Here is a 17,384-nt window from a genome sequence, read left to right as displayed (position 1 = left end):
CTAGCTGCACTCCATGGGCAGGCCAGAAACTTAAAGTAGGAAGTGCAACGCAGAAGCCTTGCTTCACCTTTGCAAGACATCCAGCAACATCTGGATCAAAGATAGGAGCAGTGTCACTGATTGCTGCTGCTAGACAAGCAGAGTGGTAGAGTTGTCAGCTGGAGGTGACTAAAATCACACGCCCTTCCTGTGGAAAACAGACTGGAAATGTATCTGTATCATGCTGCTTCAGCTGTCCCCTTCCAGTGACCAGCCCCTGCAGCTCTTAGTTCCCAGGTTTGTAAAATTGTCTTCCTCGCTTTCGTGCTTCAGTTTGCTCATCCTTTGGATGCTCACACAGTGGTGAAATGACCATAGCAGCTGCACGCCAATGCTCGGACATGTGGGTGGATACCTGTTGGCTTTGGAGAGTGCTGATCCGTGAAGCCATGCTCAGTGTTGCACAGCCTTTAAGGAGGTTAGCATGCCAAGTGTTAAACCAGAAGGAAAGCTATAAAAGCTGAGGGAAGACAATAACCTTAAGTGGAGGAAGACAATAGATGGCCACAGATGTCAGCCCCTCTTACAGACTTGGAGGATATAATAAAACTGTAACATTAATTATAACTTTAACCATTGCTTACCCTGTATCACAGTAACTCATTCCAGTTACTTATGACACTCAGTCTTCAACCACACTAAATCAAAATGACCAATAGTGTGAATTTATAAGATCTGTTTTGCTGCAGAAGCATTAGTGGTTTAGGCTGAAAAAAAAATCAATGATACATTTCAATACAAAAGCCATCTGAGCCTTTACTTATAGAAGTAATAAGGCATTTATTATTTCAAGAGCCCTGCATTCACAATATCCCCATTTCAAAGAAAACACCCCTTCCTTCCCATTTTTTATGAGGCTGATTTGTAGTATGTCACCACTGTGAGACTTCTGAATGTGTTCATAACAAGACAATAAGAGTAAGCCACAGATGAATTATGTGTAGTAAAAATCAATAAACCTTATAACTAGTCACTAAGGGAACTGATTTTATGCCTATAAAAATAAAACAATTATAGCAATATTAATTGCAGATTCATCATCGTAATATAAAAAGTCCAAGTGTGCTTGTCTGTTGGGAATCTTTAATTCATCCTTCTGTATTAGGAATTCACAAGGTGGGAGAAACGGAATCCACTTCAAGAAAAAGCTTTAACTTGCAGTAATTCACCCTGTCAAAAAAACAAACACAAAACCAAAACACACAGCAGAACTTTCAAAAACTGTTTCAACAATCAATGTAACTGGGATATGCAGGAAAGGACAAAAGTTAAAGCCTCAAAAACCTGACCAGTAAATCTCTTTTTTTTTCATTATTAGTGATTTCATATTACTGCGTACTGTGTTAACCGCACTGCAGCAAAAGAGGTTGTATAGCCACATAAAATATTTACTTTGTGGTGATACAGGTTAAGCACAGCAAGGACTTTTTTTTTTTTAATTGACAGGTCCTTTGTTTTTAAGCATCTATTCATTGGGGAGGAAGGAGCAATACAGATATAACAAAAAAAATCTGCCTGTAATTTATAGCACACAAAGCTGCTCTAAAACGGGTACTAGAGATTTGAGTTCCACTAATACCATACAAGGTGTTAGTACGTGCCTTTCTTGAGCCTATCAGGGTCAACTGAAAGAGGTCCACTGCCACCTGGCTTGGGGTCCGCATTGCCAACTGCGAGAGGACAGTAGCACGGGCCCAGCGGTGAGGCACGGCACGGCTGCAGCTGCACACCAGTAACCAAGCCCCGGGGAGCACCTATGGGACACAGGTGAGTAGCTGTGTGGAAGTCCCAGCTTCCGCTCTCGGCACCCATGACACATCTTTCAAAGTGGCCCATAGGCACCAAGAAAGTACAGACCTAACCTTTTGCCTTTCTTCTGATTGCCAAATTATTTAAGGCAGGTATAAAAATGAAAGCGTTCGATATACATTTTACATAAAACAAACTACATTACAGCATAAAACAAGTAACCAGGCAATGGCATTAAAGTCTCTCTTCTAAAACTGGGTAATTGTAAACATTAAAAAAAAGACTGCAGGACTATTCAAGTAATAGAACAATCAGAGATGTCTTCTGGTATGCAGGCTATTAGGTTATCCGCCATTCAAGATTATCAAAAAAGACATTTCATTATTCACAGATGCTCATTATCTCCATTTAAAATCTATACACTATATACAACACAGTTTTTGTGGTACTAGAATCCCCATGCCTTCCAAAGGTATATTTTTCACAATACACAATTACAATGAAACAGTGAATACAGTAACATTTTACACTGATGCATCTTAATAGGAGCCACCAAGTAGACGTCTACATTGTACCAAAGTGTCATCACAGTTAGCCTCTCTGAGAGCTTGTGGGAAATATCAGAAGGGTATGCAAGGTTCAGGCACACTGATACATAACATTATATATTTACAATTGGAAAGAAAAAAAAGGGAAAAAAAAAAAGAGGAAGAAGAGAAAAGAAACAAACAGCCTTTTGCGGTTAACGCTTTCTAAACATGACAAATACATATCTCCTTTTACTGTGTGGTTCGCAACTTAGCAGCAGACCCTGTGTGCGAGCCTTGGTACTGATACAAAAAAAGTAAAGAATATATATATATTTTTATATATATATGTATATATATATATACGCATATATATATATAAAAACAGAAGTCTAATTACAGCAACATTTGTTACTCTGTGATAAAATCTGCAATTTACAAAAATGAAATGACTGGTTTTTGCCTGCCATTAAGGCATTTCAAATTAACACCATGGAACTGATGTCTGTAATAAAGCGCTTCCTCATGTGAGCCAGTCACATGACAATGTACATCTCCAAATTCATCATTCTCTGAAAAGACAAAGAAGAATGTTTTAGTATTCAGCAGCCTTTCCTCCTCATTTTTTTCTGCACCTCGGATACACCATGAAATGAAATCTGCACAGTACTCTCAATTCCAAGAAGTAAAGACAGCAGGCCTTGTCCTCATCCCTCCCCTGCCAGGAATGACACACTAACAAGTACCCTGTGCCAGGATTTATCTTCTGGGTTCTGACACCCTAGCATCCATCAGCTCTTTCAAGGCTACAAACCCTTCTTACTCAAAGAATTCCAGCTAAGAGCCTTTCATGGCCCCTTGTTTTCGGAGTCAGCTTTCAGAAAGACACGCACAACCACGGAACGTTACAGTACTATTTACTACATTAAACTTTGAGACTTAACATGGCAGCGATGAAAGAAACCCTAATGTTAAGGATGCTTTGGGTTTTTCACTAAAGATGGGATCATTACAATACAGAAGAGTCTCCTTCCTTTTGAAGAGTAAGGATGACGGTTGAAGAGTAAATTGTACTGAAAACCTAGTAAATAACTGAGAGGCAAATGCGTGGAATGGGTACGTAACTTTACTATGATGTCACCTCTAACGGACTGTCAGGCAAGCCTCTCTGAAAGCAAAATCAGTAAACCAGGTGGGCTTGCAGAATAGATAAAATCTTGAGGTTTCCTGGTAGTACATCGATCTAACTCAACATGAACTTTAAAACCCTTGTATAAAAAGTTTGGATCTTAAATTATATTTCTTAATCACTTGTTTTATCTTAATACTAATCCTTAAAACATAGCGTATGGAAAATCTGAGCAGACAGACTACTTGTTCCTTCTCAAAGATCTATGTTACATTTAAAGGACACAAGTAAGGACAAAATGTCACCTTGAAGAGAATAAAACAACAACTAACCAGAAGTTCCAAGTTCTTCTTCATCCTTAAAAATTGTGTCATACAAGGAACTGCAGACCATCAGGCTACAAAATCTACAATTTGCTTTCTCCTCTCTACATTAAGATACAGAATTTAAGATTTACTGGCTATTTACCTTCTTTGTGCAGGAAACATACCAGATGCAGATGCCTGCGCAGCCACCTGCTGAGTGGCAACAAGGGCAGCAGAGGTCAATCCTGAGGGAAAGAAGAAACGAAGGAATGTTGATGTACTTCTGGTTTTAATGGACTTTGTGCTCAGTGAAATGTTAGGAAGCATCTCTAAGGTAAACAGGCAAAAACACTACATAACAATAACACTACATAAAGGGCAAATATTTCAGGCAACTGTGCCAAGACAGTCTGCCCAGTATGATCAATATGCCTTCATACAGTAAACTGAATTGTCCTTGATAGACATTTCACAAGAAAATAGAGCATTCCTACTTATTGTATTCCTTTCCAAATACTGCGCTGCAAGACACTAAGTGGTTTGTATGAGTTCCTGAATAGGAAGCTCAGTAGAACTAATAGGTACCAGTAAACAACAAGTATCAAAAGTCACAGTGAATTACAGAAACAACATGCCAGCTGCTCAGAATACAATACTTTCATAATAACTTATCATTTTTACAGTTTTCCTACCGAACAAGCATAATGCATCCCAAAAGGCATACGGAATCACTGAATCAAACTGAGAAATGTCAAGAGTTTACACAGGAAAAGTAACTGCTGAGGCACCAAGTGAACGTAATGAATTAATGTCATTTAGCCACCAATTGTGATAGTATGTACTTTGCTGCATGGGAGGAAATCTTGTTTTAATTCAGATAGAGTCCAGGGTTATGGAAAAACAGTCAGACTGGTATAAAACCTAGGGAGAATGAATTGTATCTTACTGTGCTGTTTTTTGCCTAACTGCAACTTTGTGCACTGCATTTGCGAAAATACAAGAGAGTCCTGTTTCAGATGGTCAAATTTTAACAAGCTCAAACCCTTGTGACTGCAATGCCTTGTACATCAAATATGTTCAGTATAAAAAGCCTTTGTCTTTGCTGCACTTCTTCCATTGCTTACACAACCCAAATTTTACAAAAAGGAGGTTGTTTGGTTTTTTTACTGCCTTTCAGCCAGTTAAATGTCAGTTTGCAGTAAGAATCAAACATCCATGTGAATGACAGCCTAACTGGCACATCCTTAATAATGCTATAACACCCAGTTTTGGAAACAAAACTTGGTATTTCTAAGGCATGAAGCTATTAATTTGCTGTTAGTCCATGCTGCAAAGCCTTCTTCCTAAATGTAAAGCACTTCTGATTTAACAAGGGGATCTTTATTCAAAATGCTTCGTGTAGGCATGATTTCCCATGTCAAGGTAATAACTCCATGAGGCAAGCTAATCCTACCATTGGAAATCTTCTGCTCACCTTGAAATGGGTCATACTGTCCAGGTATAAGGGGGTAACCCATTCCAACATGCGTGTGATGGTGCGTATGGAGGTGCCGCTGGCTAAAAGGAGAATGACGGTCTCGTTCCCTTTCCGCTTCCCGTTCACGCTCAGCTGCTGATTTTTCCACAGGCTAGTAACAGAAGTAAAAGAAAACCGACGCAAGAATTTTTTGAAAAGGACAAAATCACAACAAAATCACACTTGCCATTACCTGGCAACCACCTTTTAAATTCAAATGATGAAGCTGATTTTTTTCTGAAGTATCTCTATTGGATTATTTGCACTTGATTCTAATCTAAAGCTGGTGTATGTGGCTAATAGAAGATTTTCCAAGGCACACAGATTTTGAGGAAACACACTGCAGCTTGAAGCCACCACGATGATTTCTAGTTTTGGGCTCCCTTAAGCTTGGCTGACTTGCAAATGCCTGAACAACCCAGTTAAGCTGCTGATAGCTGATGCAAATGAATCCTCAGCCCTCTTCAATGCACTCTGGGGATCAAGCCCGCCTCAACAGCAGAAGAGATCTTTAAAAAAATAGAATCAATGACTTGCTCACAGTCAAAACTAGCACCAACTTCTCTGTAAGTAGAACAGCAGTATATGCCCCAGTGTGGAAATCTTCAGAAATGGGGTTCAGGTAATCTGCTATTTGGAAGATGTGTCTTCTTGGCAAACAGGCAGGGAATATTACGATGTCCCACAGCCCAGCTTCTCATTTCATCTTCCAAAGAGGAGCTTCCTGTTTAACTGCAACAAACTGCACCAGGAGGTATCTCTAAATCTATGTTTCTATATGAGTCCATTCATTTAAAACAGGAAGACTCTGAGCACACAACTGTGTTGTATGTCACTTCCAGTTTATGCCACGGAAGCATCCTGACTATAAACTGCTTTTATTTTAAGCAGTACTATAAAGAAGAATCATGCATTCAGAGCTTGATGCCAGATTGTGCACTTCTTAAAACTGATGTTCTCTACCCCTCCCCATATGTACCACAGCGACAACAGATGAAGCCTTACAACAGGTGACTTGCTGCGATACTGGTTGGCATGCTGCTGGAGCAAATCCAGTGCTTTGGACTCAGTGGTTGATTTTGCATTGATGCTTGGGCTGGTACTGACTTTCTCCGCCTCTTCTCTCCCTGACATCTTCCCATAAACTGGATAATGAAATCCTGGAGAGAGATAGGCCCCTGTTGGTAAACAATAAATACCACATCAAGTTACTGTTTTTACATTTTGGCTGTATCAAGGTGGGAGGAGGGGATGCCAGGACAGAGGGTAACATCAAAAATGTATCATGTGACTATCAAACAGCTCTTCTTCTTTGCTCTTCAATTTCTTCACCTAATCTAGCCTGGTAAATGGAGGTTATAAAGAGGGTTGAGCTGATAACCATTTCAGACATTTATGGGTCCTCTTTAAGTGAAAGGAATAGTAACTATAATGGTTCTGACAGTAAGTGCTTAGAATATTTTTATAGGCAATAAACTATCTGTCAGTCTAACAGCAACAGCAGACTGTCAAGGGTTGAGAAAACTGTAGCTGAGAACTGTGACAGTTCATATAAGGAACATCTTGTATTAAATCAGTTTCATCTACAGAACTTTCCCTAGCGGAAGCACAAGCAAAACAAATGTCACCCAACAAGCCTCCAGTTTTCCCTAGCTACTAACACAAATATTAAGACGTGGGCTTTACTGCACTTTGAGGGTGTAAATCTTAAGTAGTGTGCAAGGCAAATTTCAGAATACATACCAGGATAGCTGTGCATTAGGACAGGAGAGACTGCACGATAGGCCGGATGGTTGGGATCGTACATCTGTGGATAAGGATAAGCATGCAGGTACTGGATATATGACTGATGCTGACTCATTGGTGAGGAAACTGCTACTCTAGCACCTCGAGAGTCCTTCCAATTTACAGGAGTCTTTCGGTCATCATTTTTTATCTTGCTCTCATCCACTGATTGAGAATCAGAACGCTTCACCTCTTTAGGCTCCTCTTTAATGCTTGCTAATGAGACAGGAAGGTTAGGCAGGGAACTTTCCTTGTTCGGTGTTTTTCTAGGGCTGTCTTCTTTTAACTTTTTCTCACGATCAAGTTCTTCTGATTTTTGCTGATCGAGATATTTGGGCTGATAGACATAATGATGCCATGTTCGTGAATCTGGATCCTAATATGGAGGAGAAAAAAAATTTTGTTCTGAACTAAGATCGTTACTGATACTTTCCATACTTCAGTTAATGTATTTTTAATAGCTGTTTTAGTAACACATCCCTATCACATAAAGGAGAGATTTTCTTGCTACAGAGTGCCTTGAGCTCAAAGTCAAACCAATATTCCCACGAAGGAGCAAGAGACCATTATAAAAATCTAATTCAATTGCTTCATCTTCTACCCTTCTTCGTGCCTTTAACTAGTTTAATCATGAAATACATATGCATTGTATCAAAGTTCTAAGACCACATCATTCATAAAACATTTTGATTAAAGCCCACAGAGAGATTTTCCCACTAGAGAGCAAAAAATATCTGTGAACCACAAAATTAAAGCTTGCTAATGATATGCCAGAGCACTTAGACTACCTGGAACCTGAAAAACCGATCTAGCTGGAAAGACACTAATGCTGCCTCTGATATTACAAATATTCAGGAATCAGTGGAAGTTAGACATTAAGGCAGACTTCTTCAGCTGACAGTCTTATTTCAAGTTTGTAAAATTACACACGGCTAAGTACTTACAAGATCAGGACCACATGGTTTAAAGAACACATACAGGATATCAAAAATACATTTCTGCATAATATATTACATAGACCAGTTTATAAATACGTTAAAGAATTAGGTAGGTGACCTCCTTACAAGACTACACCAAATCAGTACCGAGCAGTAACAGGAAGACTACTTTTTCTAATACAGTCTATGTAAGAGCTAATGGTAAACATTGCCTCCAATCGATACCCATTTACGGCACATGCAACAGAAACATAAGCACACAACTAGACGCTTGGACGGTCTGCTTCAGATACTCCTCTGAACCAGCAGAAACCTCCTTCTGTTCAGGGCTGTACCATCCCTCTGCCTTCAGAGCTCCCTAACTCCCACCATATCTTGAACGACAGCCTGTAAGGGTGAAGACTGGGATGTACCGTACACCAGAACAGGAAAGCATTAAGCATTGCGCCTCACATTCAGAGCACAGAGACAGCCGCATTGCCTCAAGTGAAGGCTATGTGACAGCTAGCAGGGTCAGCACGAAGCTACTGGATGAAACTCAGCTTCCACGGAAGTCAATGGCAAAACTACGACAGACTTCAACGGCAACAGGATTTCCTTCATTGTGTAGGTCTGTAGGGGCTTGAGGTTGGTTGAGCAGAGAAGGGGAACTTAACTGCTTCAAAAATGTCACCTTGGGTTAAGATAAAGAGCTGAGCTTCAAGCCAACTCTTCAAAGAACCAGCTCGCCTATCCTTAGTAAACACCAACTGTCATTTAACAAACAAAAAAGAAACACTTCATGATTCAAATGTACTTTAACTCCTCTCATAATGAAAGCTGCTTATTTTGCTTGAAATTTCTCATTTCTGAACTAAGTAAATTACTTAGAATTTACATCTAAAAGAGAAATCTAATTCTATTTTATTCAGGCATGTAATTTAAAACAGTTCATTCAGGTTCAAGCCTGGGTTCTGTCACCACCTTGCTAGACTTTTTCTTTTTTCTTTTCAGCCAGCTCAACTGAAAGGTCTATTGGTCTATTCGCAGACTACTGTACTATTCAGCATGAAAACAGGATGGCGGAGCTTGTTTGGCTGCAAAGGTAGCAGACCATGGCAGAATCAGGGACAAAATCTGACATAATTTAAGGATAAATCAAGGCACTCTTGTTCCACTTCGTGTGATCTCACCTGTTTAAATCTTGTGGTTGGATCTACTCCTGTTTGCTTCATGGAGTCCATAACAGATTTCATCTCCACAGCCTCCTTTATGAGCTGGTGGTTTTCCATTTGTTTGGCTTTGAAACTGTCAGACTGAAGCTGCTGCTGGTGATTGGAAAGGATCTGTGATTTGCTTGTCTCCTCACCTTTGTTAGAGACTGATGACCCTACTTTAGTGTTATTTTTGCTGGACTCTGGAGTTGAAGGGGCCTTTGAAATAGTGGCAGATGGAATATTCTTCTGCTTGCTGTCGTCCTTCCCAATCTCCTTCAGGGGGGCATCGTTCTTCCTTTCACAGTCTCTCCCAGTTTGTGCCATTTTCTGTTCTGCTAGTCTCTGGTCCTCGTAGTATTTTTCATACTGCTGCCTGTAAGCAGGGTTAGAGGCCATTAAGGACTTTTGGTCCATATAGAGCCCATAGGCATACTGTCCATAATAAAGTGACTGAGCAAGTGCAGGGTGTCTTTGCGTTATTACTGACTGATGTTGTGGCTGCAAATTAGAGGAAGTGCTTTCGGTTTTCTTGGCATCTGATGGTTCTGCCTTCTCTTTCTTTTCAGCCTCCTCCTCTGCCTCTTTTTTGATCTTCAGTCCCTGTGGGGTACTGCTGTTCCCAGCTGCTGGGGCACTGACCTGTCCAGAGTGCATGTAACTCGGGGAATAATAAGGATCGTAGCCATGGTAATAGGGAGAATGGGACTCTTTCGCTTGAGCCGATTGTGCTGTGGTTGAAGAATGTCCTTTTACAACACTGTCCTTATTAGAAATAATATCCGATGGAGAGCTGGCCTTTGACCTCATACCCTCTGACCTGCTGTCAGAGCCACCATCATCAGCCGCATCAGAAATATCTGAGTAAGCTGGGCTGTTGGTTTTAGCGGCTGTGCTATCGGCACCATTCTGTGTCAACACGTGCAGTGGCGCCATGGCAGACTGTCCATTCACCAAAGTGCTGCATTCCATCCTGGAGGCACTCCCTATGGAAGGGCTGGGCGCGTTGTCTGTGAACGTGTAAACCTTATCAGCTTCAGCCTTAATACTTGCCATCCTGCTCTCTTGAGACTCTGACAGTCCATTAGCTAGCACTTCGTTCTTGTTGAGATGGTCCTTTAAAAAATGTCCAGGTAAGTCTTTCCCGGACCCTTTTGAATCCTCCAGCTTTCCCAGCTTAGAATCCAACTTGGGGCTTCCTGTCTCTTTGCTTTCTTTGTCCTTCAGCTTTCGCTTCTCCTTTTTCTTTTTGTCTTTGAGTGATGTGAGAGCTGGGTTTACAGTGCTTGGCTCTCCCATAATTGTGGGCTTTGGTTGAATAGGTTTTAGCGGAGGGCTCTTTGGTGTAGCCTGAACAATAGTAGTTGTTAGAGAGGGCAGTCCCGGTATTGTCCCTGTAGTGGTGGTTGTAAAGGCTGTAGTAGGTATAGCTATTAATTGGGGAGGAGTTGGTGCTGGCGCAGGGGCAATGGGCCTGGCTGTTTTCAGTTTCGAAAGGTTTTTATCCACTTTACAATTGTTCGCTTTCTTGCCTTTATCACCCAAACTCTTCTTGTCAATTAACCCTTCAGCCTCCAATTTCGGCATTTCGGTTTGCAAATTGCCGTCTGCTACCGAGCAATTATCCAGTGTGGCTGCCATATTAGAAATTACCGGAAGGCTGTTCAATTCACTGTTCAGACCCTTCTTTTTGCCAGAATTCTTGCCAGTTTTGGAACCGATCACTGAACCGGGGCCATTGCTGGTCAGTTCCCTTTTTCCCTTGGGGGTCCCTGGGGTAGCGATGGAGGAAGGAGACGTCGGTGCTTTTAGCGGATCAAAGCCTGGCAAATTTGTGCTTGGCTCACTGCATTCAAGTGCCACATTACTCAATGCTTCCTCACAGTCTGAAATCTTGTCTTCACTGTCAGGCTCAAACTCCAGTTTGTTTTCTGGGTCTAAATGTGCATGAGCCTGGTGGTATCGCAGACCATTAATGTGCTTGTACTTTTTGTTGCAGTTGGGGTGAGGACAGTCAATCAGCACTGGAGAAGAGCAGCCTTGGTCCAAAAAAGTAGTCTCGGGTTTCCCCTGTGGGGTGGTGGGAGTGCTTCTAGAGTTAGTACGAACACGTTTTCCAGATTTGTTGTCCTCCGAACTCGAGTTCAAATCTAGCTCCATTGAAGGCTTAGTTTTCCTCTTGTTTGTGGATGAGGGGCTGGCTTTGACTTCATCCATGGCGCAGTTTGGGGGTGTCCTGCGCCCACTTGAGTTAAGGCTGCCCCTCCTCCCCTTCCCATTGGCACCACCTCGATTCTTATTCTGAAGTCCTCTGGACTCTGCAAAACTTGTGTCATTCCCAGGTACAGCTGCAGCTGCAGTGGACCTTGCCCGCTTTCCCCTGCCTCGTCCTCCGCGCATTTCCAGGTCACTTGTTGGCGATTCACAAAACCTATACAAACAAGAACAGATTTCATCAGCAGGAGCTGTGAAGTGAATAAACACCAAACCAACACCACCTCCTATAACAGAACTTTCATACATGTTGAAGGAAAGATGTCCTTCTTCTAAACGAATGTTACAGTCTCAAAGTGAAAGTCATTAAAAAAGGACAGAAATGTTAAGAACAAGACCACCTAATTAGAACAAATTTTCCAAACTTACAGCAGTGCATTTTTAAATTAACTGCCGTCTAATTGAATACCATGTACTTCCCCTTTCCTCTCAAAAACACAAAAGAAAAAGAAATAAAACCTCCCACCCCACGTTTCAGTGTAGAACAGAGGATTACTCGTTTCACTGGTGCATGTTTTCAATTATAACCAGTTGGTTTTTATTAATCTCTGTAGAGTTTCTTGACAGAGATTGGGAGTGAAAATATAGCAGAGAAAAAACAGGCTTAGAATGATTGCCTACCTAGGAGGGGCCCAGTCATGCTTCGTGCAGTCTAGCAGTGTTCCCACATAAGTCTTGTTCCTCCACGTAACATTTACCACTAGGACACCTGCCAGTGGGAGAAAAACAAAGTACTATCACAGTTAGAACAATAATTGGGGTAGGCTTTTTGTTTTGCTCTTTTTTCATTTTTTCTCTCCTTCCCCACAAAGTGAGAGGTTTATTCTCATTTGCTTTCAGACATTGCGGTCTACACTCTTCCTCTTTTCTGGTTTCAGTGACCTCAAGTTAAAACCCACAGGAAAGACTGCAAACGACAAAGAACAAGAGTGTATGCGCGTATGTGTGTGTGTGTAACAGAGCGTGTGACTGCGTGTGTAATCAAGATACAGCTGACAGAAGGAAACGGGTTTTGCCATGTCCTGCTGTAAAACAGCAACACTCACCTCTTAATTTTGCTATTATTGCACATAATTGCTTTCGCTTGGCAGCCAGCCAGCATAAACTAAGCACCAGTTACAGTGTTTAAATCAGTAGGTGACTGAGAAGAATCTGCTTTGCTTTGAACAATATGATAATGCTGCTTCTATTTATTTGAAACTGCATATATCCAAACACACAAATACACACACACACACACACATATGCACTGCAAGTTTTGTTCAGCAGATACAGATGGAAACGGGTATTATCTGCCTGGCTTTTTCTCCTGTGGAAAGCAAGGGACTAGACATAAAATTGCAACCACATAGTAAAGCCAAGAGGAATTGCAATACAGATACAAGAACGAGGGATCCTCTAAAAAAACATAATTTAATTGCTTTTCCACTTCTGACTTTTACAAAATGTAAATTTGCCTGTCTACCTGAAGGAGACTTCTGTTTTTGGTTTATTTGAATCACCCCTGTAAAACAGCGAGGATATCCCAAGTAACAACAAAACTGATGTGGGGGATGCCATTCAAATGTTTTTAGCTTGCCCTCAAACACTCCTTCACGTAATTTATCATCATGTTTATGGACTAGCCAGAGTAATGACCCCTTTCATTCATTAACTTCTGCAGATAAACACAAGGAAGTATTATTGAACCAGCCATCTTTTCTCATTAGACCATACACTGAAACACAAAATACATTTTACCTAGCAAAGCAAACCAGGACGCAAAAAGCTTCCAGTTTATGAGCGGCGTGAAGGCACTGACTCGCAGCCGCCAGCCTCGTGACCGGTTTTTCCTCTCGCGCCCCTGGTTCTGGCTGCAGCGCTTCTGTAACGGATGTACCCATGGCACTGCACCAGAACGTTCCCAGCCGGTCTTTTTGCTTTGCCTTACCAGTGCGATCTCTAGTTTTTCTCTAAAACAACCCCTCTCTACTGCACCAAGGTAAAGTAAACAGGCAACCAGCCGCTTATTTCCTCGGGGGCCGTTTAACGGCAGGGAAGTATCTGAAGTGCTGTTAGCCAAGGTAGCAGCAAGAAGGGATTTCCTTAAAAATTCTCTGTGGCAGATCTGAATGCTATTCCCTGTGTGGTTTTCAGTTGCCATCACGATATGGGGCAAACTAGTCGGACGGATGAAAGCTCATCCGCTCTTCCACGCAGGGTCTCAGCCAGGGTTCGAACGCCTAGAGGGATGAGCGTTAAATCGCTACGTCGTTATTTTTATGACTTACGCAAACCTGGCAGCCTCGGGGAAAAAAAAACAAAACGCATTTTACCCTCGCCCCTTCTCGAAGGGGAACAACCCCCCGACCGAAGCGGCAGCGAGGCGGCCACCCACCTCACCCCGCTCCCGCCGCCGCTGAGGGGGCTTTGTCACCACCCGGCCCGCGGGGCGCCCGACCCACGCCGCCATTGGTCCGCGCCACATTCAGCTCCAGCTTCTGATTGGTCGTGCCCAGCTCCGCGGCACCCGCCGCCGCCATCCCATTGGTGGTGGCGGAGGCCAGTCGCGGTGGCGAGGGCCGGCGGCCGTCCGCGCCTCGCAGCGTTCCCCGGGCCCGGGCAGCGCGGGGCTCCGCCGGGGAGCGGGACACCGCGCCGACACCTGCCGCTGCGGCCGGGGCCCGCGGGGCGGTAGGCGGGCAGAGGCAAGCCTAACGGGCGGAGGAGGCCGGTCGCCGGGAGACGGCTCCTGCGGCCTCCGCCGTCCCTCCCCCGTCCGGGAGAGGAGCGGGGGCTTCCGCAGAGCCTGAGCCGGGAGGCGAGCGTGCAGGCTCGGGGAGAGCGGCGGCCGCGTCCGGTCTCAGCCCCCACGGCCGCTGACACGCGTGGGCAGACCGCGGGAGGAGGAGGAGGGCGCGTATTGCCGTCGCGAAGTCCCGTTCCGTCACGGAGCCCGGCTCCCTGCAGCACCACCGCTGCTCCCTCCTGTCCATTCGCCAGTGTCTGTCCAGCCTCCTCCGAAACGGACGGAGCCAGGGGGGCTTTCTAACCTCCCACGGAGTATGACAGGAGAATTAACTGCCTTTCGTTTTTCCCCAGCTAGTTCACCTTTACCCTTTTGTTAAAATGTAATTGTTAGCTTTTGGGGTTTTTTTTTCTTTTTAAATTAAGGTGTATTCCTAAATAAGCGTCCACCTTCCTCAATGTCTGTAGTCTTGTCTATCTCTGTGTGCACTTTATTAATTTATGTAACAGGCCTAGGGATGGTCTGTTGCCTATTAGTAGAAAAGAGGGCAAAGCAGAAGGCATGGAGTAGGTATAGTAATAAAAAACCCTGAAATCAGTACACATTTCAGTAATTCTTAGAAGACATTCAAATAACCTTTCAGTTTTAAAAAGTCAATACTTCAAAAGCAAACACAAGTTAAGTTCCCCCCTTAAAGTCAGTTACATTTAGCATGTCATTAAGTTTGTTAGTCTTAGCCAAGACCCCAGCATGTAAGTAGGAGGAAGATTAATCTCCATGCTGCGTTAGAGTAACTGTGGCAAGGAATAAATTTCCTTTCCCTAATGAACAGCACGTTACTCAGCCACAGGTAAGATTCCGCAGAACTGGCAGTGAAGGTAGCTTATTTAATCTTCTAAGATTATTCCAGAAATAGGTCAAGAGAATATAAGTAACATGGGAGGTAGGACTGACCCCTAAGGAAGAATGCAACTGGAGGCGTATCAGACCAAAGCACTGGAAAATGGAAACAGAGATGAGAAAAGTAAGCAGTCCACGCTATACGCACTACCAAAGAGAAAGGGTTATTCTTGCTGCACCCCATCAGGGTGTACTATTGCAGGTTTCTTTGATCCAAAATACCTGTCCTGGCACAGAGTTCAAGCTCAAAACAAGAATCTCCACTGGGACTTCTCTGCTCTGTGTCGGAGGCAGTACACAAACTGTACTACAGCAGTCTTCAGTTCACCTCTGAGCACTGCATCCAAGTACGCTGGGCATGCAGTCACAGGTGCACTAACCCTCCTCTAAGTTGTTCCACCTCCTCTTCTGAGCGTGCGTGTGCTGGGGCACAGCTCTCCACGGACTCTCCCCATCTTACAAAGTAAGTAGCATATCACATACAGGATCAAACCTCAGCAAAGCTGTGTCAAGTCATAAGCAGTCCCTATAATGAGACTTCCCATAACATTAGACTACACATGAGACTAGACATCATGCAACAATCATTTATTTATCATTGCCCGAAGAAGAGTGAAAATGCAAAGATGGTCTGAGGAACCCACAGGTATCATACTGTCTGAATATAGAGATGTATTTTCACCTTAATAAGAAGCCCAAGAGGCTAAACTATTTAAAGTAACGATTACTGAAGAATGGGGGAAAAATTCAGATGCTTGTAGTGCAGTGCACCTCAGGGTATCAAGACTCTTAAGATTGCAGTACAGGAAACACGGCCAAATATCTCATCCTGTTCTTATGAGGTTGGATCAAACAACAGTGAATATACGTATGTAGACTACACACCAATGTCTTTTCAACCAAGTAAGGGTGTCAACTATAGAGTATCACCAATTACCAGAGCATGGTTCACAAGATTTGGATGTAATAGAGAAAAACTTATCCCAAAATGAGGGTGTAAATTTCTTGATTTGATTTGGTTTATCATTCTATTTGTGAACTACATAAATATTCACAGTTACAGTATATCTGAAATTAGCAATATCCTCCGTAGTTTTCAGTGTCAAATACCCTAATTTGAAGCAGTCAAGAATAAGAAAATGAAAATTTCAAAAGTTACTACCCATGCTACTCTTTATCATTAAGGAGTAGACACAGTAAGTGGTGAACATGTTATGTGTAGGAATTACGAAATGGTAACACAAGAAAATGGGGTTATGTTACCTCAAATTTTTGCAGTTCACCTACACTCATCATTACTTTTTCTGCCGAAATCCATTATTAGCCAAGGCAGGATCATACACAAAAGCCTTAATGTATGGCAAAGATACATACACGATGTTACCCAGTGCCCACCACTGTCAGTGAAAGTCCCTCCTTTAACATCAAGAGGAATTTCATTAGCCTGTTACAAGCAAGAAAAGATTCATATTTTGGTGTTTTCCTTCACAGTGCGTGCACTATTACGAGCTTTTTTCTTTACTCGTCACTTTCATAACCACAACGTTTATGGCAAATACCCAACAACAGATAGGAAAAACGAACACATGCCTAGAGGAGCGTAAAACACAGTTCTGATAGATATGACATAATAATCTGTACAAAATAACCGTGACAATTGCTACTTGGATTTTATCATGGAATGAAAGGTCACATGTCACCAAAGTGATTTGTAACAAAATAATTTTCAGAAATCTACAGCAAGAAGTACGTTTTATGAGTTCCATGGATGCAATGTATCTATTCTCTTTCCTTTACCCTCCCTTCCTTCCTTTCAGTGACTATGTAACAAAGACCAGAATTAAAATTGGCTATTTACTATTAACTAAATGAAATACGTCATCACAAATTGGAAATGAACTACCTAAATTTGCTGTTCGCTACTTGAAGAAAGAGCCGTGCTCTTTTAAAGTCAGCCTATCAAATGCAGATGTGCTATTTTGACATAAAAAATGTCACAATCACAGGGCATCTTCAGTACAACCCAGAGTACCATTCATGCTGACTGCCTTGACACTGCACTTCTAGCAGCCACATCACGGTTGTAAGGCTCTAGTCAAATCAAACAGGATACACTCTTGCAGATGTTCCTTCAGCTAAAGAAGCAAAGACTGAAGGATGTAGTCTAAAACAGATACTAAGCCTTTGGCTTTCTTGACTCTGTTTTCTGCAATGAGCATAAGCCAAGAATTTTTATGCTTTCTATTCAAAACTTTCAAAATGAGATTGTGTGGTTAGGAATCAAATTATTGCATTAATACC

The 17,384-nt window shown here is 42.4% G+C and overlaps 1 protein-coding gene across 4 annotated transcripts in view; it reads right to left on the bottom strand.

The window, feature by feature from the left end:
* Positions 1-823: 823 nt before the first annotated feature.
* Positions 824-17,384, bottom strand: part of ZNF608 (zinc finger protein 608) — a 95,077-nt gene continuing 78,516 nt past the window's right edge. For 2 of the 4 annotated variants that reach the window (XM_075411014.1, XM_075411015.1), the window contains exons 4-10: positions 12,077-12,164; positions 9,161-11,612; positions 7,009-7,426; positions 6,271-6,443; positions 5,224-5,377; positions 3,935-3,994; positions 824-2,887 (exon numbers count right to left, since the gene is read on the bottom strand). In XM_075411014.1, coding sequence (XP_075267129.1) covers positions 2,751-2,887; positions 3,935-3,994; positions 5,224-5,377; positions 6,271-6,443; positions 7,009-7,426; positions 9,161-11,612; positions 12,077-12,164 — 3,482 coding nt within the window. In that variant the 3' untranslated portion in view covers positions 824-2,750. Of the gene's footprint in view, positions 2,888-3,908; positions 3,995-5,223; positions 5,378-6,270; positions 6,444-7,008; positions 7,427-9,160; positions 11,613-12,076; positions 12,165-17,384 lie in introns of those variants that run through there. The other 2 variants (XM_075411016.1, XM_075411017.1) reach the window with 2 other exon arrangements.

Source organism: Opisthocomus hoazin, chromosome Z, assembly GCF_030867145.1.
Source record: "Opisthocomus hoazin isolate bOpiHoa1 chromosome Z, bOpiHoa1.hap1, whole genome shotgun sequence".
Lineage (NCBI taxonomy): Eukaryota > Metazoa > Chordata > Aves > Opisthocomiformes > Opisthocomidae > Opisthocomus > Opisthocomus hoazin.
This window is presented reverse-complemented; position numbering and strand designations above follow the sequence as displayed.